The 22,699-nt window shown below is 40.1% G+C and overlaps 1 protein-coding gene across 26 annotated transcripts in view; it reads left to right on the top strand.

Annotated features, from left to right (window-relative positions):
• Nucleotides 1–22,699, top strand: part of LOC139387551 (disks large homolog 1) — a 262,524-nt gene that overhangs the window by 152,626 nt on the left and 87,199 nt on the right. For 14 of the 26 annotated variants that reach the window (XM_071133865.1, XM_071133868.1, XM_071133866.1 and 11 more), the window contains 3 exons: nucleotides 10,717–10,886; nucleotides 16,352–16,488; nucleotides 18,361–18,505. In XM_071133865.1, the coding sequence (XP_070989966.1) occupies nucleotides 10,717–10,886; nucleotides 16,352–16,488; nucleotides 18,361–18,505 (452 nt within the window). Of the gene's footprint in view, nucleotides 1–10,716; nucleotides 10,887–16,351; nucleotides 16,489–18,360; nucleotides 18,521–22,699 lie in introns of all 26 variants that reach the window. The other 12 variants (XR_011629189.1, XM_071133873.1, XM_071133870.1 and 9 more) reach the window with 1 other exon arrangement.

Below are 22,699 nucleotides of genomic sequence, written 5' to 3'. Positions count from 1 at the left end.
TGACACCACACTCCGAGTGCCCTCACCTCCTCCCTGTAGGCTGTCTCGTCATTGTTGCTAAGCAAGTCCACTACTGTGTCTGCAAACTTGATGATTGAGTTGGAGGCATGCATGGCCATGCAGTCACGGGTGAACAGGATGTACAGGATGGGGCTGAGCACAGACCCTTGTGGGGCCCCATTGTTGAGGATCAGCGAAGTGGAGATGTTGTTTCCTACCTTCACCGCCTGGAGCTGCCCGTCAGGGTGTCCAGGACCCAATTGTACAGGGCGGGGTTGAGACTAGAGGTCGACCGATTATGATTTTTCAACGCCAATACCGATTATTGGAGGACCATAAAAGCCGATACTGATTAATCGGACGATTAAATATTTTATTTGATTTAATAATGACAATTACAACAATACTGAATGAACACTTATTTTTATTTAATACAATAGATCAATAAAATCAATTTAGCCTCAAGTAAATAATGAAACGTGTTAAATTTTGTTTAAATAATGCAAAAACAAATTGTTGGAGAAGAAAGTAAAAGTACAATATGTTCCATGTAAAATATGTGCCATGTAAGAAAGCTAACTTTTCAGTTCCTTACTCAGAACATGAGAACATATGAAAGCTGGTGGTTCCTTTTAACCTGAGTCTTCAATATTCCCAGGTAAGAAGTTTTAGGTTGTAGGAATTTTAGGACTATTTTCCTCTATACCATTTGTATTTCATTAATCTTTGACTATTGGATCTTCTTATAGGCACTTTAGTATTGCCAGTGTAACAGTATAGCTTCCGTCCCTCTCCTCGCTCCTCCCTGGGCTCGAACCAGCAACACAACGACAATTAGCGCACACTAACTAGCTAGCCAATTCACTTCGGTTACACGAGCCTCATCTCGGGAGTTGATAGGCTTGAAGTCATAAACAGCGCAATGCTTGACGCACAACAAAGAGCTGTTTGAATGAATGTTTACACGCCTGCTTCTGCCTACCACCGCTCAGTCATATACTTGTATGCTCAGTTAGATTATATGCAACGCAGGACACGCTAGATAATATCTAGTAATATCATCAACCATGTGTAGTTAACTAGTGATTATGATTGTTTTTTATAAGATAAGTTTAATGCTAGCTAGCAACTTACCTTGGCTTACTGCATTCGCAACGAGAAAGAGGCAGGTCGTTATTGCGTTGTACTAGTTAAGTTTGCAAGATTGGTTCCCCCGAGCTGACAAGGTGAAAATCTGTCGTTCTGCCCCTGAACAAGGCAGTTAACCCACTGTTCCTAGGCTGTCATTGAAGATAAGAATGTGTTCTTAACTTCTTGGATATAGGGGGCGCTATTTTAATTTTTGGATGAAAAACATTCCCGTTTTAAACAAGATATTTTGTCACGAAAAGATGCTCGACTATGCATATAATTGACAGCTTTGGAAAGAAAACACTCTGACGTTTCCAAAACTGCAAAGATATTGTCTGTGAGTACCACAGAACTGATGTTAAAGGCGAAACCCAGATAAAAATCCAATCAGGAAGTGCCAAATTTTTTGAAACCACCTCATGCCAATGACTCCTTATATGGCTGTGAAGGTGCTAGGAGTCAGCTTACTTTTTCCACTTTTTCCCCAAGGTGTCTACAGCATTGTGACGTATTTGTAGGCATATCATTGGAAGATTGACCATAAGAGACTACATTTACCAGGTGGTCGCTTGGTGTCCTCCGTTGAAATTATTGTGTAATCTCCAGCTGCAGTATTTTTCTATTCGCTTCTGATGAGAAACCAACTGTCAGGACTGATATATTATCGAATAGATATGTGAAAAACACCTTGAGGATTGATTCTAAACAACGTTTGCCATGTTTCTGTCGATATTATGGAGCTAATTTGTAGTGACTGCATTTTCCGGTATTTTTCTTAGCCAAACGTGATGAACAAAACGAAGCTATTTCGCCAACACAAATAATCTTTTTGGAAAAAATGAACATTTGCTATCTGAGAGTCTCGTCATTGAAATCATCCGAAGTTCTTCAAAGGTAAATGATTTTATTTGAATGCTTTTCTTGTTTTTGTGAAAATGTTGCCTGCTGAATGCTAGGCTTAAAGCTATGCTAGGCTATCAATACTCTTACACAAATGCTTGTGTAGCTTTGGTTGAAAAGCATATTTTGAAAATCTGAGATGACAGTGTTGTTAACAAAAGGCTAAACTTGTGTTTGAATATATTTATTTCATTTCATTTGCGATTTTCATGAATAGAAAACGTTGCGTTATGGTAATGCGTTTGAGGCAATGATTACGCTCCCGGATACGGGATTGCTCGTCGCTAGAGGTTAACTGACTTGCCTAGTTAAATAAAGGTGTAAAAAAAATAGATATTTCCCATAGTTATGAAAACTTAAAATCGGCCCTAATTAATCGGCCATTCCGATTAATCGGTTGACCTCTAGTTGAGACCCAGGTCCTCAAGCTTAATGATGAACTTGGAGGGTACTATGGTGTTGAATGCTGAGCTGTAGTCAATGAACAGCATTCTTACATACAGTGCCTTGCGAAAGTATTCGGCCCCCTTGAACTTTGCGACCTTTTACCACATTTCAGGCTTCAAACATAAAGATATAAAACTGTATTTTTTTGTGAAGAATCAACAACAAGTGGGACACAATCATGAAGTGGAACGACATTTATTGGATATTTCAAACTTTTTTAACAAATCAAAAACTGAAAAATTGGGCGTGCAAAATTATTCAGCCCCTTTACTTTCAGTGCAGCAAACTCTCTCCAGAAGTTCAGTGAGGATCTCTGAATGATCCAATGTTGACCTAAATGACTAATTATGATAAATACAATCCACCTGTGTGTAATCAAGTCTCCGTATAAATGCACCTGCACTGTGATAGTCTCAGAGGTCCGTTAAAAGCACAGAGAGCATCATGAAGAACAAGGAACACACCAGGCAGGTCCGAGATACTGTTGTGAAGAAGTTTAAAGCCGGATTTGGATACAAAAAGATTTCCCAAGCTTTAAACATCCCAAGGAGCACTGTGCAAGCGATAATATTGAAATGGAAGGAGTATCAGACCACTGCAAATCTACCAAGACCTGGCCGTCCCTCTAAACTTTCAGCTCATACAAGGAGAAGACTGATCAGAGATGCAGCCAAGAGGTCCATGATCACTCTGGATGAACTGCAGAGATCTACAGCTGAGGTGGGAGACTCTGTCCATAGGACAACAATCAGTTGTATATTGCACAAATCTGGCCTTTATGGAAGAGTGGCAAGAAGAAAGCCATTTCTTAAAAGATATCCATAAAAAGTGTCAGTTAAAGTTTGCCACAAGCCACCTGGGAGACACACCAAACATGTGAAAGAAGGTGCTCTGGTCAGATGAAACCAAAATTGAACTTTTTGGCAACAATGCAAAACGTTATGTTTGGCGTAAAAGCAACACACCATCCCCACTGTCAAACATGGTGGTGGCAGCATCATGGTTTGGGCCTGCTTTTCTTCAGCAGGGACAGGGAAGATGGTTAAAATTGATGGGAAGATGGATGGAGCCAAATACAGGACCATTCTGGAAGAAAACCTGATGGAGTCTGCAAAAGACCTGAGACTGGGACGGAGATTTGTCTTCCAACAAGACAATGATCCAAAACATAAAGCAAAATCTACAATGGAATGGTTCAAAAATAAACATATCCAGGTGTTAGAATGGCCAAGTCAAAAGTCCAGACCTGAATCCAATCGAGAATCTGTGGAAAGAACAGAAAACTGCTGTTCACAAATGCTCTCCATCCAACCTCACTGAGCTCGAGCTGTTTTGCAAGGAGGAATGGGAAAAAAATTCAGTCTCTCGATGTGCAAAACTGATAGAGACATACCCCAAGCGACTTACAGCTGTAATCGCAGCAAAAGGTGGCGCTACAAAGTATTAACTTAAGGGGGCTGAATAATTTTGCACGCCCAATTTTTCAGTTTTTGATTTGTTAAAAAAGTTTGAAATATCCAATAAATGTCGTTCCACTTCATGATTGTGTCCCACTTGTTGTTGATTCTTCACAAAAAAATACAGTTTTATATCTTTGTTTGAAGCCTGAAATGTGGCAAAAGGTCGCAAAGTTCAAGGGGGCCGAATACTTTCACAAGGCACTGTAGGTATTTGTCTTGTCCAGATGGGATAGGCCAGTGTGATGGCGATTGCATCGTCTGTGGACATATTTGGGGCAGTATGCAACTTGAAGTGTGTCTTGGGTGACAGGTAAGGTGGAGGTGATATGATCCTTGACTAGTATCTCAAAGCACTTCATGATGACAGAATTGAGTGCTACAGGGCAATAGTAATTTAGTTTAGTTATCTTTGCCTTCATTGGTACAGGAACATTGGTGGCCATCTTGAGGCATGTGGGGACAGCAGACTGGGATAGGAAGAGATTGAATATGTCCATAAACACACCAGCTGGTCTGTGCATGCTCTGAGGACACGGCTAGTGATGCCGTCTGGGCCTTGCAAGGGTTAACACGTGTAAATGTCTTACTCACGTCAGCCACGGAGAAGGAGGGGGGGGGGGGCCTGCAGTCCTTGGTAGCGGGCCTTGTTGGTGGCACTGTATTATCCTTAAAGCAAGCAAAGAAGATGTTTAGTCTGGAAGCAAGACGTCCTTGTCCGTGACGTGGTGAATTTTCTTTTTGTAGTCCGTAATTGCCTCTAGACCCTACCACATTTGTGTCTGAGCCGTTGAATTGCGACTCCACTTTGTCCCTATTCCGACATTTCGCTTGTTTGATTGCTTTGCGGAGGGAATCACTACACTGTTTAAAATTGGCCATGTTCCCAGTCATTTTTCCATTGTTAAATGCAGTGGTTCGCTCTTTAAGTTCTGCACGAATGCCGCCATCTATCCACAGTTTCTGTTTAGGGTAGGTTTTAATTGTCACAGTGGACACAACATCTCCAATGCACTTCCTTATAAACTCACTCACAGATTCAGCATATAAATCAATGTTATTCTCTGAGGCTGCCCAGAACATTTCCCAGTCCTCGTGATCAAAACATTCTTGAAGCGTGGATTCCGATTGGTCAGACCAGCGTTGGATAGGTCCAGTCACGGGTGCATCCTGTTTGATTTTCTGCCTATAGGACGGTAGGAGCAAAATAGAGTCATGGTCGGATTTGCAGAAGAGAGGGTGGGGGAGGGCCTTGTATGCTTCGCGGAAGTTAGAGTAGCCGTGATCCAGTGTATTGCCCACATGAGTACTACGATCAATATGCTGATAGAATTTAGGTAGCCTTGTTCTCAAATTCGCTTTGTTAAAATCCCAGCTTTAATTAATGGTGCCCCGGAATATATGGTTTCCAGTTTGCATAGAGTCCAGTGAAGTTCATTGATGGCCGTCGGGGTATTGGCTTGAGGCGGGATATACACGGCTGTGATAACCAAATATAATTCTCTTGTGAGATAGTATGGTCTGCATTTGATTGTAAGAAATTCTTGGTCAGGTGAACAAAAGGACTTGAGTTCCTGTATGTTGTTACGACTACACCATGAGTCGTTAATCATGAAGCATACACCCCCGCCCTCCTCCTTCCCAGAGAGATGTTTATTTCTGTCGGCACGACGCATAAAGAAATCCAGTGGCTGTACCGACTCCGGCAACATATCCTGAGTGAGCCATGTTTCCGTGAAACAGAATGTTACAATCCCAGATGTCTCTGGAAGGCAACCCTTGCCTTAATTTCGTCTACCTTGTTATCTAGAGACTGGACATTGGCGAGTAATATACTCGGAAGCGGTGGGTGGTGTTCTTCAATTAGTGGAGTGTTTCCAATGTATTCTGATGGATATAAATTAGAATATACGTTTTTGACATCGTCTATTTCATTGTTGTCACAGGTGGGCATACCATCACTGTCATTTATTTGTGCAATTGTATGCAATGTGGCAGATTGACATAGTTGGTGAGCTAGTATTTCACTGGGTGTTTTTTGAAGAGCATATTGCCTGTCTATGCTCAGGATACGTTCTGTAAACGTCTTCATTTTTTCTGTTGTCTTTTTTATTTTTGGTGAACGCAATCATTTGACCACTAAGGTAAGCTTTCATTGTTTCCAACAAATGTTTATTTTTTATTTATTTTTTCGTTTTAACTTAAAACCGATAAATTACAACTTTTTTTATTTTTATTTTTTTACATTTGTCACATCCCTAATGAATACACACACGTACAGTTGTGGCAAAAGTTTAGAGAATGACACAAATATTAATTTTCCCAGTCTGCTGCCTCAGTTTGTCTGATGCCAATTTGCATATACTCCAGAATGTTATGAAGAGTTATCAGATGCATTGCAATTAATTGCAAAGTCCCTTTTTGCCATGCAAATGAACTGAATCCCCCCAAAAAAACATTTCCACTGCATTTCAGCCCTGCCACAAAAGGACCAGCTTACAAAGTCAGTGATTCTCGTTAACGAGGACAAGGCTGGAGATCACTCTGTCATGCTGATTGAGTTTGAATAAGAATTTTTCACAATTTTGCCTAAGAACACAGCCATGAATAAAGAATGGTACCAACACATCCTCCGAGACAACTTCTCCCTACCATCCAGGAACAGTTTGGTGACGAACAATGCCTTTTCCAGGTGCTCCACCTTGCCATAAGGAAAAAGTGATAACTAAGTGGCTTGAGGAACAAAACATTGACATTTTGGGTCCATTCCCAGGAAACTCCCCAGACCTTAATCCCATTGAGAACTTGTGGTCAATCCTCAAGAAGCAAACAAAAACCCACAAATTCTGACAATCTCCAAGCATTGATTATGCAAGAATGGGCTGCCATCATTCAGGATGTGGCCTAGAAGTTAATTGACAGCATGCCAGGGTGGATTGCAGAGGTCTTGAAAAAGGGTCCACACTGCAAATATTGACTCTTTGCATCAACTTCATGTAATTGTCAATAAAAGCCTTTGACACTTATGAAATGCTTGTAATTATACTTCAGTATTCCACAGTAACATCTGTCTAAAGACCCTGAAGCAGCAGACTTTGTAAAAATTAATATTTTTGTCATTCTCAAAACGTTTGGCCACGACTGTACACACATACTGACGCATTGTGTAATTGTTCGTTATATACTCTCTGAATTGGCTGAACTGGCTCACATAAGATCTTTAGGTAAACAGTATCAGTCAAACGTTTGGACACAGCTACTCATTCAAGGGTTTTCCTTTATTTTTGTTATTTCCTACATTGTCGAATAATAGTGAAGACATCAAAACTATGAAATAACACATATGGAATAATGTAGTAACCAAAAAAGTGTGAAACAAATATAAATATATTTTGATTCTTCAAAGTAGCCACCCTTTGCCTTGATGACAGCTTTATACACTTGGAATGCTTCTCCAACAGTCTTGAAGGAGTTTCCACATATGCTGAACACTTGTTGGCTGCTTTTCCTTCACTCTGCGGTCCAACTCATCCCGAATCATCTCAATTGGGGTCGGGTGATTGTGGAGGCCAGGTCATCTGATGCCGCACTCCATCACTCTCCTTCTTGGTCAAATAGCCCTTACACAGCCTGGAGGTGTGTTGGGTCATTGTCCTGTTGAAAAACAAATGGCAGTCCCACTAAGCACAAACCAGATGGAATGGTGTATCGCTACAGTTTTCCACCGGTCTAATGTCCATTGCCTGTGTTTCTTGGCCCAACCAAGTCTCTTCTTCATATTGGTGTCCTTTAGAAATGGTTTCATTGCAGCAATTCTTCCATGAAGACCTGATTCATGCAGTCTTTTCTGAACAGTTGATGTTGAGATGTGTGTTACTTGAACTCTATGAAGCATTTATTTGGGCTGGAATCTGAGGTGCAGTTAACTCTAATGAACGTTATCCTCTGCAGCAGCGGTAACTCTGGGTCTTCCTTTCCTGTGGCGGTCCTCATGAGAGCCAGTTTCATCATCGCACTTGGTGGTTTTTGCCACTGCACTTGAAACTTTCAAAGTTCTTGACATTATCCGGATTGACTGACCTTCATGTTTTAAAGTAATGATGGACTGCCGTTTCTTTGTTTATTTGAGCTGTTCTTGCCATAATATGGACACGGACTTTTACCAAATAGTGCTACCTTCAGTATATCACTCCTACCTTGTCACAACACAACTGATTGGCATTAAGAAGGAAACATTCCACAAATTAACTTTTCACATGGCACACCTGTTAATTGAAATGCATTCCAGGTGACTACCTCATGAGGCTGATTGAGAGAATACCAAGAGTGTGCCAAGCTGTCATCAAGGCTAAGGGTGGCTACTTTGAATCAAAATATGTTTTGATTTGTTTAACCTCCTTGGGGCAAGGGGCAGTATTTTGACATTTGGATGAAAAGCGTGCCCAAAGTAAACTGCCTGTTACTCAGGCCCAGAAGCTAGGATATGCATATAATTGGTAGATGTGCATAGAAAACACTCTAAAGTTTCTAAAACTGTTGAAATAATGTCTGAGTATAACAGAACTGATATGGCAGGCAAAACCCGAGGACAAACCATCCCCCCCAAAAATAATTTCAGCTTACCACTTTTTCCTCCCATATTGCAGTTCCTAGGGCTTCCACTAGATGTCAACAGTCTTTAGAATAAGTTTCAGGCTGGTTTTTGGAAAAATTAGCCAGAAATTGTAGTTTTTCTAGGTGGCTCCCATTTTTGCTGTAGTGTTTCCAAGAGCTTAGAAGAAAGCGCGTTCTTTGGTATTTTTTTAAAGACAATGAAGATTCTCCCTCTTAAATTTGATCATTTATTTGCGTATTAGGAGACCTCAGGGTTGATTCTAAATGTTTGACTTGTTTGGAAAAGTTTATTAGTAATTTTTGGGGTTCATTTTGTATGCATTTTGAAGGAGGGAAAATGGGTGGATTATTGACTGAAGCCAGCTAAACTGAGTTTTTATGGATATAAAGGACAATTATCGAACAAAAGGACCATTTGTGATGTAACTTGGACCTTTTGGAGTGCCAACAGAAGAAGATCATCAAAGGTAAGGCATTTTTTTATATTGCTATTTCTGACTTGTCGCACCTGCCTGGTTGAAATATGATTTTCATGTGTTTGTAAGCGGGGCGCTGTCCTCAGATAATCGCATGGTTTGCTTTCACCTTAAAGCCTTTTTGAAATCTGACACGGCGGCTGGATTAACAAATTACAATGTAGAATATAGTCAAAATAAAGACAAACCCTTGCATGAGTCGGTGTCTCAGCTTTTGGATCTATAGGCTACGCACTTGCAGATCCACTGCTTAAACGTGTAGCCTACATGTGCACATCCGTCAGTTTGGCATCCCTAAATGATCCCAGATTGTCTGGGGTCTTAGAAGAGTAATATGTTTGTGGATAGGACCCAGGATATTACTCACGCAGCCTACTAGCACAGCATAGAAAGAGGAGCATTGAGAGGGTGACTGTCGCAAATTGTAGACCTGGGTTCATATTGTGCCCGAATGAACACGACCCTGAACAGTAACACCCTGGCAGGTAACATAATTCAATATCCCGACAGTCACTGACAGACACAAGCTTCCCTGTGGACCCCACAGACACACCCACAGGGTCAGAGTGCTTGGGTGCTTTCATCACCTCATCAATATTACACTAGTCCCCGGCAGAAGAACTTAATACAGCCGTTGACAAGTGTCAAGATAAGCCAGAGTCACAATAGCGGACGTGAGCCAGTGTGACATTCTCCATCGACGGGGGAGGGTCAAATATGGCACCCGATGTCGGTTTTGGTTGCGCAAGTTTGAGAAAGCTACAGGGTCAGTTCCATTTTATCTAGTCAATTTGGAAAGGTAAAGAGAGATCTGAGATATTTCCTGATGTTCTTTGTCATTTTCAAGTCATTTTATATACATACATACACGTAACTGCCAAAATAAAGGAAACCCCAACATAAAGTGTGTTAATAGGGCATTGGGCCTTACCAGCTGCCAGAACAGCTTCAATGTTTCTTGGCATAGATTCCGCAAGTGTCTGGAACTCTATTGGAGGGATGCGACACAATTCTTCCACAATAAATTCCATCATTCAGTGTTTTGTTTATGGTGCTTGAAAACAGTCTCAAGTGCCGCTTCATAATCTCCCATAATTGTTTTTTTGGGTTGAGATCTGGTGACAGACACCATTTTTAAACCCCCTATGCTCCTTTGAGACTACTCTTTCAAAGTCACTGAGATCTCTTCTAGACATGGTAGCCAAAATAAAGGGCATCTGGGCCTTTTTATACATGAACATAGTACAATGTTCTTACACTTACTTTAGGTAAGAGTGGACCATAAGTGTATTACTCAATTTTTTGTTTTTGTCGTCATTTGAATCTTTTGTTGGTAATTTGAAGCAAACTGGCAATTTACCTTCAGGTCTTGTGACTGGAAGATATGAGTAGGTCGTACATGCTCATGACAAGTGTTACAAAGCATTATACCTGCATCATAATGGATTACACCTGCAGACTTTAAAAGTGAAAAGTGATGGTTCCCCACCCTGAAAGTAGTCTATGGGCCAATAGATACTGTAATCCATGGTTCGTTTTTCTTAGAACAGTCACTACAAACTGAGGAACCAATTGACTTTAAGTTGTAAAATACTGAACTTGTCCTTTGAGTAATGAGTTGGCTGAAACTATGATTGGATTATGGGACCCCACCCTGGCTTTAACTGTCATTCCTCTTCACCCCGGTGAAGGGTCAACGACGTCATCCTGCGGGTGAATGAGGCAGACGTGCGGGACGTGACCCACAGTCGGGCAGTGGAAGCTCTGAAGGAGGCCGGGTCGCTGGTGCGCCTCTACGTCCGCCGGAGGAAGCCTGTCTCCGAGAAGGTGATGGAGATCAAGCTAGTGAAAGGACCCAAAGGTACACAGCAACATCACAAGTGTTAAATCAACTAATAGTGTTACATTTAATTCAACACACTTATCCACACTACAGCATTAATGTTACATTAAGCTTTTTTAGAGGGCCCAAAGGTAGTGTAGGGGAGACTATTTTGGAGTTGTTTCTTAAAATATGATTTACTTTAACACTGTTTGTAGTGATTTCAAAATGTCACACAAAAATGTACATTTGTGACGTGCTCTATCATTATCAGTCGTTGTTGCATTTGCTAATTAGCATTAGAAAACTATTGGTTTTAATCTCTAAATCAAAGCATAATTACACTTTTAAGCCTCAGATAAGATCAAAACAAGTTTTTTGGCTAGCCAGGCCTTGTATTTCCCTGTGCTACCAACGACCATGGTAAGTTGTATATGGGACAGTTGTAACACTGTCTTCAGTGGTAAAAATGTGGTGTATTTATTTTTTTTTTTTACTGATATTTGGATGAAAATACACTAAGTTGACATTTTCTTTTGATCTGTTAAGCGTGTAATATTGCCCAGAACTGAGGATCCAAAATATTATATTTTGCATTAGCATTACAAAAAGTATACATTTTTCTGAAGTATTATCTTGGTTGCACTACCAAAGTTGATGTGAATGTGTCTATGTAATTACATATATAATTTTAAGTAAGGGGTGACGTACAGCATTGCGTTACACCTAACCCCAAGCATAGAACTCTTTCCAAATTAGTCTTGTGAGAACGTACATCTTGTGAGAACAATAATTGTCATCAACTATACCTCATCTTACTGATAAAAAATGATATGTTTAGATACATGCATAATGTTCTACAGGTCAATAATCAAGACTGAGAGGTGGCAAAAAAAGTAAGGCTTCCTCAATTTAAATAATTGATGGATTACAATTGACCAGTGTTACTATTGTCCCCGGTCTCCCTTACTTCTCTATAGGGCCCAAATGTAGTGTACTCCATACATTTCAGGGCCAAAAGGTAGTGTGATCCATACATTTCAGGGCCCAAAGGTAGTGTACTACATAGGGGTGTGAACGTTAAAAGGTGTAAGCCCTTAGATCACAATATCTACTAAGCTAACAAATGGCATTTTTTTAAGATGGTCATACAATTTATAATTTAGCCATTTGATTTGGAATTTTAGGTCCCCTGTAGGTATTTAAAAAAAAAAAAAAAAAAGATTTAACATTGAATTTGGCCTATACTGCTGTAGCCCATAGCCCAACACGTTTGTACATTGCAACACAGATGGTCAAAAATAAATCATAAGAAATAAAGCTTTGAAGTGTCTGTCCTATATCTGAGAGAAGTCTGGGGGGGGAAAAAACTTTTTAGACCCATGTTTGGTACTGTTATTCGTGACACCTTTGTTTTTTTTACCCCCTATGCACGTTGTTCCATTTCTACACCCCGGTACTAGGTTACCTTCAGACGACTCCCCTGAAGCGTTCGTGCTTTGTAGAGCAAAACAACCACCAATTTCATATTTGTGAGAACCTACCCTTTTTATTGGTGACATATTAGTTTGTAGCTCCAACGGTTCAGTCTGGACAGTTGGTTTTGGGAGAAACCCTCTTCGAAATGACGACATCCGAGACAGTTCTGCTGTAAAGCTTGTAGATGTTGTAGAGCAGAACAACCGACACTGGTGCTCGTGAGAGTCACCTTTTGTTGGTGGGGACTTATTTGTTTGTAGCTCAAATGGTTCAGGTTTTACAGACAATTTCGTGACATTTTCTTGTCCGGATCCTCTCGTGTAGAAAAAGACTGCTTTCACAAGAACTTTGTCGCTCTAAAGAGGGGATTGAGCTGCAGCTGCTACAAGAAACATCTCTAGAATAAACACATGGGGAGCTATTCAATATTCAAAATGGTATCACCGTGTGACGCTAGGGAGTGTCAATCAACTTTAGAGGTTTAAACTAAATTTGGATCCTTAATAAAAAAAAACACACAAAAAAAAGATTCACCTTTCAGCCGGACAGTAACCTAAAACACAAGGCCAAATATACTCTGTAGATGCTTACCAAGATGACTTTGAATGTTCCTGAGTTCCTAGTTAGTTTTCACTTAAATCGGCTTAAAATCTATGGCAAGACTGTCTAGCAGTGATGAACAACCAACTTGACAGAGCTTGAAGAGTTTAAGGATAATGTGCAAATATTGTTGTGCAAAGTTAGACTTAAGCAGGAAGACTCACAGCTTTAGTATTGAATACTTATGTATCCTTTTTTAGTTCCGGCTGTAACACAACATCATGTGGAATAAGTCAGTATGAATACTTTCTGAAGGGACTGTAGGCCTAGTGCACCTTTCTGTCTGCCTGCCTGGTGGTCTACCTGCTTATACTGTGCGCCTCCGCTCTCTCGCTGTCCCTCACTAGCTCGCTTGGAAAGATGTGACAGGTTTGTTCTCAGAAGTACGGCAACTAATCAGTCTCCTCCGTTCCAAAAATCCAGAATAATAGCAGTCTATTCTTAGTGGAATTGAATCTTGACTCTCAGAAATGGGAGTCGACATCGGGAGTCGATGTGCAAGAAGTCAAGGATAACTGTTATCATCGATAACAGTTGGAAAAATGGCAGAGAAAGGCAAGCACAACAACAAAGTCCTGTATGGCAATACTTTGAGAAGGAAGTGCTAACTTAGCTAGGTGCAATTGAGGTACAGTAATAGTACAACGGGTGCAATGCTTAACCATCTGAATGGGACGCACCGTGAGACCCAAACTGTTTCTGGCAGCAGCATTGTAAATTCACGTGGAATTTTATGAATTTGTTTTATAGTTTGAGCTGGAAACCCATAACGGCAGTTTAAACATTAAGAAATGTTTTCATTTGTCACATCCGTAGTACTCCACACATTTCAAGGCCCAAAGTAGGGCCCAAAAGTAGACTGTTCAGCGTTAGCTAGCTACCTGATTACTCTAACCAGCTACCTTGCTAGCCACGTGGAACCGTTAGCTAGCGCTAGCTACCTGATAAGCGCAATCATTATTACTAAGGCCTAGATAAAACCATGCTAAAATAAGGCCATTCTACTGCCAATGTTTACCTATGGAGATTGCATGGTTGTTTGCTAAATTTTATACGTCAGCCACGGGTGTGGCTGAAATAGCCGAATCTACTCATTTGAAGGGGTGTCCACATACTCTTGTGTATATACAGTGCCTTCGGAAATTAATCAGACCTTGACTTTTTCCAAATTTTGTTAGGTTAACAGCCATTTTCTAAAATGTATTAAATTGTTTTTTCCCTCATCAATCTACACACAATACCCCACAAAAACAAACTAATACTGTTTTTTTAGAAATATGTGTACATTTTATAAAATAAAAAACTGATCACAAGTATCCAGACCCTTTACTCAGTACTTTGTTGAAGTTTGGCACACCTGTATTTGGGGAGTTTCTCCCATTCTTCTCTGCAGATCGTCTCGTGCTCTGTCAGGTTGGATGGAGAGCGTTATGTAAATAAGGTATCTGTTTTTTATTTGCAAAAATGTCTAAACCTGTTTTCGCTTTGTAATTCTGGGGTATTGTGTGTAGATTGAGGAACATTTTATTTAATCCATTTTAGATTAAGGCTGTAAGGTAACATTGTGGAAATAGGGAAGCGGTCTGAATAATTTCTGAATGCACTGTATATGAGAAATTCAGTCACTAATCTCAGTTAACTCGAACAAAAATCTCTCATTGTTGGAAATTCAGATTCAATGTCTCCACTCTCGCAAATGGAAAAGCCCCCGTTTCCGAAATTATTACCTGTGTTTATCATTCGTGTGTATAAAGCAGAGAATGAGACTCAACATGGAAGTGCGTGAGGAGGATATTTGACACTGCTATTTAGAATCATAGCATTGTCCCATTCCATCCCTTCGTTTAAGCCACTGCAACAGTTGTTTAAAATGAGTTGCACTTTTCGTCCAAATATTGTTTTTGAAATTTGAGTCCCGACTGAATGTTCTAGGCTACTCAATGCATTGTTATTGGCGCTGATGAATACAATTACATTTCTAAAGGAGTCAAATAATTTGTTGGAAAGCGTTTTGTCGTCATTGTGATGTCATCAGATTGACCTTGGATGTAGTATAACATTAGCTAACTAGCTATGATTGAGGTTAAAGTATATTGAGGTTAAAGTATACAGTATACCACAAAACATGCATGCTCCAGTTTTCACGCAAAAGTTTCACGACTAAAAAACACATTTCCAATTCACACGTGTATAATACAAACTTGTACATGTGTGAAATACAACTAATTTAAGCTCCCACCAAATAATAAGATCCCACCTACGTCAAGTTTAGTTTTTATAAATGTAAACTTTTAATATAATTATTATAATAATTATTATTATTATATTAAGTTTGCATATGCTTAGCTTCCTGCAAACTTTAGGTAAACATATACTGAAAATACAAAAAAGCATTTTTTTGCATTGCACAATAGCTATTTCTAACTATCTATTATCAATTTCATTTCAGTGATCATTGCAAAATAAATTCTTTACCTTTTCTAACTGTGATGGTTTCATACTCATGATGTAGCCTACTTTACAGTAGTAAATAGATACACTATTTCATGTATTTTGCTCTAACAGTGCAGCATATTTTGTTTCTGGAAAAAGTAAACGCAAAACATTATAGAATTCAAATTATCTGTTTACAGGTCCACAACATTTTGTAATAGTTTTTTTTCTTTTTTTTTTCGGAAAATGTCAGACACATCAAATGTCGAAGTAAAAGTTATCAAATTTGGCAACACTTCCAGAGACTTTTGATCAAGTTCGCCATTGCTATTTCCTTTACAAACTGCCATGACCTAATTCCAATACTTTTTGTCAGCATAAAAGATGAATGATGGGTGTTTTTCAAGCAAAGTTTTAATAATTATTCATGTGCGCACAGTTTCAGGACAGGTCTGATTTATAACTGTAAACATGTTACTTTGATAACACTGTAGCTTATGATTGTCAGCCCAACATCATTTTTTACTGTAGTTTAGTGTCTGGTGAATGTCTGTTTAAATGTCACACCACGTTTTATTCTTTATCAAGTTAAATATATATTTAATGGCGACTGTTGCGCCTCACCTTCTTATTCATTACTTTAGTTTAACACCAGCTGTCATGTGTATTTCATGCTTTTATTGAGGTTAACCTGGTCAAAGGAATGTAGCACTGGCTGTGTGGATTTGTTTTGTTTCTTTCCTCTTTTTAGCAAAGTAGCTTTAGTTAAAATCCCTCATTGCCATATGATTTTACAGGCAAGAGAACAATGCCTCGGATTCCTAGGAAACATATCAGAAAAACACTTTTTCCCTGTGATTTATATTGTTTGCTGGTGATGGGAATTTCATTATTGTTATGCTAATACAGTGAGTGTGACTTTTTTTTCAGCATACATATTTGATTTCACAGATTGGTTAACGTTATGAAAATTCTCCTCTTGTCTCGTCCAGGTCTTGGTTTCAGTATAGCAGGGGGAGTGGGGAACCAGCACATCCCAGGGGACAACAGCATCTACGTCACCAAAATCATCGAAGGAGGAGCTGCGCACAAAGACGGGAGGCTACAGATAGGAGACAAACTTCTGGCTGTAAGATCACTATTTCCATTTCCATCGTCCTTCATTCCACTCATTTAGTTACATGGTCATTATTACAGATACATCAACGAGTAACTAATTAAGTACCTCAGAGCCCTTGCATTAAGGCTTCACCATTTCCATGAGACAGGATTGGTGGTGAGTTTTTTTGACACATTTGTTTTTTATGTTACTGGTACTGTGGTGGTTCCATATTTGAGTGTGCAGCTCCCTGTAATATAACGTTCATATGATATGTTTTGAGGGTGCACCTTTAACCTCTAGCGTCGAGCAATCCCGTATCCGGGAGCGTAATAATAGCCTCAAGCTCATTACCATAACGCAACTTTTCCTATTCATGAAAATCGCAAATGAAATGAAATACATATATTGAAACACATGCTTAGCCTTTTGTTAACAACACTGTCATCTCAGATTTTCAAAATATGCGTTATAGCCAACGCTAGACAAGCATTTGTGTAAGTTTAGCATGGCAAAATGCTATGCTAGGCTGTGCTGGCAGCAGGCAACATTTTCACAAAAATAAGAAAAGCCACCAAATTAAATAATTTACCTTTGAAGAACTTCAGATGCTTTCACTCAGGAGACTCCCAGTTAGATAGCAAATGTTCCTTTTTCCCAAAAATAATATTTTTGGAGGTGAAAAACGGTGGTTTGTTCATCCTGCTTGGCTGAGAAATCGACCGAAAATACTTCAACTATAACGCCAAACCTTTTTCAAAATTTGGTCCATAATATCGACAGAAACACGGCAAACGTTGTTTAGGATCCATCCTCAAAGTGTTTTTAACATATGTATTCAATAATATATCCGTGGAGGCAGATGGTTTCTCATAAGAAACTATTGGAAAAATGGCTACCTCAGTATTTTACGCAACGTTTTCTCCGAGAGACACCATGTGACCACATGCTATATATGGTCCCTTACAGCCATTCTCCAATGGAAATGCCTAAAAAGACGTCACAATGCTGCAGACACCCTGGGGAAAACGTGGAAAACGTAAGCTGACTACTAGCTGCTTCACAGCCATATAAGGACTCATTGGCATGAGGCTGTTTAAAAAAAATGCGGCACTTCCTGATTGGATCTTTATCTGGGTTTCGCCTGTAACATCAGTTCTGTGGCACTCACAGACAATATCTTTGCAGTTTTGGTGTTTTCTTTCCAAAGCTGTCAATTATATGCATAGTCAAGCATCTTTTTGTGACAAAATATCTTGTTTAAAACGGGAAAGTTTTTCATCCAAAAATTAAAATAGCGCCCCCCTATATCCAAGAAGTTAAAGTGGAAATCTGCACATGCCTCGTTTTTTTTTAAACTTCTGAATTAATTCAATGTTCTCCTTTATTCTTGAAGAATATAACTTAGAAATGCCTCATGAACTTTAGTTCAACTGCCATCAGAACCCGAAATATAAGCTTATTCAACCCATAAGAGTCTAAGCCCTGCTCCATTCAGACCCTACAGACAATTTTGTGAGAAGAGTTTTTTGAGATGTCTCATGGTATGACAAACACCGCTCTAGTTCTCACCCTTTATCGCAGATGTGGAAGTGCGACATCAGCGGATGCGTTTGGATTGAGACGCATCTAATGCAACAATGGTTCAAACTATAATGTTAATATCATGAATGCTCAGTTCTTGCATACATTGCGTTGTCTATGAATTTGAGTGGTTACATTTCTCCAGCTCTATCCCTCAGCTTTTTACCAAAACGAGTGGGGAGTTTGCTTCTTTCAACTGCTGATTGCCGCTTTAACTGTGTTTTACAAATGTGTACATTCAAGTTTGATCTCACATCAATAAGTGTAAACTTGTCCGAGTGGTCCATACAACGTGTGTGTATATCTGTCTCTGTGCAGGTGAACAGTGCTTGCCTTGAGGAGGTGAGTCACGAACACGCTGTGACTGCCTTGAAAAACACCCCCGACGTGGTCTACTTGAAAGTAGCAAAACCCAACAGTGTCTTCATGAATGACAGTTTCGCCCCGCCTGACATCACCAACTGTGAGTTTCCACTTTGTGAGTTTCCACTGTCTTTCCCCTTTGTGAATTTCTACTTTGACTTTCCACTGCGAGTTTCCACTTAGTGAGTGCATTCCCTTTGTGAGTTTCCACATTTGATAAATTATTATGAGGGTCGTCCACCTCACTCCTCAGGTGAAACCTCTGCCTCAATATATACACTATCCTGCTGCCTACAGAATGGTATTCTAAAACAACTTAACCTTGTGAGTAGGAATTGGTATTGTAATCTGAGGGTTATTCCAATTCCCTCATATTTAAGTGAATCTCTGACTTAATGTCAACAAAAAATGCCAATGGCCTGTGTCAGAGAAAAGTTTGAACAACAATCCCTGTAGTGACATTAACAGCTATTCCCCTAATAACATATTGTGGGGGGATAAGGAGTCCCCAAACGATCAAAAAACTATTTGCGACAATGTGGAAAAGAGAATAGCAGCACCCTGTCGTTTTCCCAGTACAGGGTCAGTAGGAGAAAGTGTGTCAGATGGCTGACACCCAATGGGAAGCGGTGGCTACAGCACCAGGCACCATATTGATTGGAACTGCTGGCTAGCGGCAGAGCCAGCGGAGGCACTAACAACCCACTAGAAGAGAGGGCTCAAACTCATATCGATTGGACACATCTGAACAAACCACCCCCTCACAGGACAACTCACACCCCCACATGCCCCCTGCAGCCATCAGGCCAGGGCCTAGCAAAGTGATTTTCTGAGTATTGACTATGACAATTCCATGTCAATTCTATCAACCCGGGAGTTTCATTGATATTCCAATTTAGAAATTGATGGAAAAAGAAATAAGAAAAATAACTGGCTCTTTAGTTCTGGAACTGGAATTCATAATATAATTCATTTCCTGAAATCAGTTTAATTGGAATTGAATTGAGCCCCGTCTTTTTTAACCCATACATCCTTCAGTATTCTTTGAATGGCTTGTTTCAAAGTCAAAATCGAGGTGACACCCTACAATCCCTTCAGTGCAAATAAGTGGTAGAGGACTACTTCGGTTTGCTTCTGAATGTTTGATTGTGATCCAAGGACAGAAGGTGAATCCAATGTCAGATTACCGCTGGATTCAGTGTTGTGACACAAGGGCAGTTTGAACTACTTGAGACAGAAGATGTTTCATTGGTGGTTGGATCAGAGTCCGTCTAAAGGTAGACCAAAACCATGTGGCAATGTAGTGAAGAAAGTGACCTTGCACTTGCACCTTTCACTTAGCTAGTATTGCTTCAGTAGACATCTAGCTGTGTATAATGTAAGCTGTCTCAAAGTGATCAAAAGCACAGCATGGTTAATCATCTTCTGTAGCAAAAGCAGTGTTGCCTCAAAAGATTAGCCAAAGACGCCTATGATAAGGCCGTCAGCACCATCACCAAGTTGATTTGGAATCAGTGACTGCATCCATCTTGGTGCTCCGCTCTCTAAAAAGCCTTCGAACTAGAGCCTAACTGATCCATCCAATACTATCATAGATTCCCACTGACAAGGATTCTGTAATGTTGCATGCGTCCCAAAAAGCACCCTATTCCCTATATAGTGCAGTACTATTGACTAAGTCCCATGGGGCCCTGGTCATTAGAAGTGCACTATATACAGAATATGGTGCCATTTGAGACGCTATTGCTGTCATGAAGCACAGGCTTAGAGGCGTGAAGGGCGAACAGCTAAATGAAATCATGGACGCTAGCATCACGTGGTCACCGCTGCGTTCTCCGTCCCCACCCCCCACACTAATCCAGACGGCAATACACTAATGCAGAGGACAGGAGGGGAGAGATGCCAGGACGCGTGGTGTAAGATCTGAGCCGGAGTTAATGAATGAGAAATAATTATGTTTAGTGTCGCACAGTAGCTCAATCATGGGAGGCTTTAGGAAAAAGGGGAAATAATTGTGCGGATGGGCCCTATGGTGCGCTACCGCATTCCCTCATCCTCTTGTTCCTTGTTATCATAAGCACCGATTGTGCTGATTGGATCAGAGAAGAGGAGGGTGGGAGGGGGACACACAAATTAAGTGGTCATCGAAGCGAGGGTTTATTTCCTGTTGCCTTTGAGAAAGAACGACAGTATATGCCTTGCAGTGTTCAATCGCTGTCTGTGTATTGAGGCCTACTGAATATTTGATATGAAGGGCAAGAACAAAACGTTGATTATGTCTACTGTTAGTGGGTCTTTGTTTTACCCAGTATTTCAATTAAAAATATGACTTCATGTAAGTAATTTTGTCACTAGATAGATTTTTATTAATGCGTAATTCTCAATTCAGGCCTTTGAGCTTTAAACCCTCAAGGGATTTGGCATAATTAGCACAGCACTTAACTACAATATTTGTTGGTGTTGATAATGAAACCTATCACAAAGTCAGTATTACACTTGTTCATGTCTTCATTCTGTTTCGTTGTACACTACATGACCAAAAGTATGTGGACACCTGCTCGTCGAAGCCCTCTCTTCTATTGGGTAACACTTTGTGACACCCAGCATCATAACATGTTATGACTTGTCATAAACTGTTTTAATATGGTCATAACACTGTCATGACCCATATATTTAGACCTGTTGTGACATATATTGTGTTGTTTTATGGCTGTTTATGTCACATTTGTCAAAACCTACCACACCAGGGAAAACATTCCATTACACCATAGCCTACGTGTCAACAGAAGGTTTGTTTTATGTTTTATTTAACAAACTATAATTTCCCATTTTAGCCAATTCAATTGCGGTCATTCTGTTGCAGATTTTGTAAAAGTGTATTTTCTACAAGTAACAACAACAAAAAACTGACTAAATTATCCATTTCAACAACAAAGGATTTAAGAAACAAACTTTCAAACGAAAAGGAAACTTCTTGACATGGAGCAAACTCATTTGAATAAATGTGGGTTTTGACACTTCTGTAGGTTTCATAACCAGCCATAAAATAACACAATATACAGTTCATTCTGAAAGTATTCAGACCCCTTCTCTTTTTCCACATTTTGTTACGTTTCAGCCTTATTCTAAAATGTATAAAATATTTTATTCCTTATCAATCTACACACACTTTTGCTAATTTATTAAAAATAAAATAAACATACCTTATTTACATAAGTATTCAGACCCTTGCTATGAAACTCAAAATTGAGCTCAGGTGCCTCTTGTTTCCATTGATCATTCTTGATATGTTTCTTCAACTTGATTGGAGTCCACCTGGACTTGATTTGTAAAAGCAGACACCTGTTGAGTGCATGTCAGCGCAAAAACCAAGCCTTGAGGTCGAAGGAATTGACCGTAGAGCTCTGAAACAGGATTGTGTTGGGGCACAGATCTGGGGAAGAGTACTAAAACATTTCTGCAGCATTGAAGAACACAGTGGCCTCCATCATTCTTAAATGGAAGAAGTTTGGAACCACCAACACTCTTCCTAGAGCTGGCTGCCCGGCCAAATGGAGAAATCGGGGGAGAAGGGCCTTGGTCAGGGAGGTGACCAAGAACCCGATGGTCACTCTGACAGAGCTCCAGAGTTGCTCTGTGGAGATGGGAGAAATGTCCAGAAGGACAACAATCTCTGCAGCAGTCCACCAATCAGGCCTTTATGGTAGAGTGGCCAGACGGAAGCCACTCCTCAGTGAAAGTCAATTGGCAGCCCGCTTGGAGTTTGCCGATAGGCACCTAAAGGTCTCTGACCATGAGAAACCAGATTATTTGTTCTGATGCAACCAAGATTGAACTCTTTGGCACCATCCCTACGGTGAAGAATGGTGGCAGCAGCATGCTGTGGGACTGTGTTTTTCAGTGGCAAGTCCTGGCAGACAGGATCAAGGGAAAGTTGAACTGAGTAAAATACAGAGAGCCCAGACTTTAACCCAATCGAACATCTCTGGAGAGACCTGAAAATAGCTTTGCAGCAAAGCTCCCCATCCAAGCTGACAGCTTGAGAGTTTCTGCAATGAAGAATGGGAGAAACTACCCAAATACAGGTATGCCCATCTTCTAGTGTCATACCCAAGAAGACTCAACGCTGTAATCGCTGCCAAAGGTGCTTCAACAAAGTACTGAGAAAATGGTTCAATCATAGCTAGCTAACATTAGGCTATAGCTAACCAAGCAAATGGCTCTGAGATATGAATAATAGGATCATACACGTAACGTTAGCTAGCTAGCTAACAGTTCACTTTAACTTGAAATG

This window comes from Oncorhynchus clarkii, chromosome 28 (genome assembly GCF_045791955.1).
Source record: "Oncorhynchus clarkii lewisi isolate Uvic-CL-2024 chromosome 28, UVic_Ocla_1.0, whole genome shotgun sequence".
NCBI classification, from domain to species: domain Eukaryota; kingdom Metazoa; phylum Chordata; class Actinopteri; order Salmoniformes; family Salmonidae; genus Oncorhynchus; species Oncorhynchus clarkii.
This window is presented reverse-complemented; position numbering and strand designations above follow the sequence as displayed.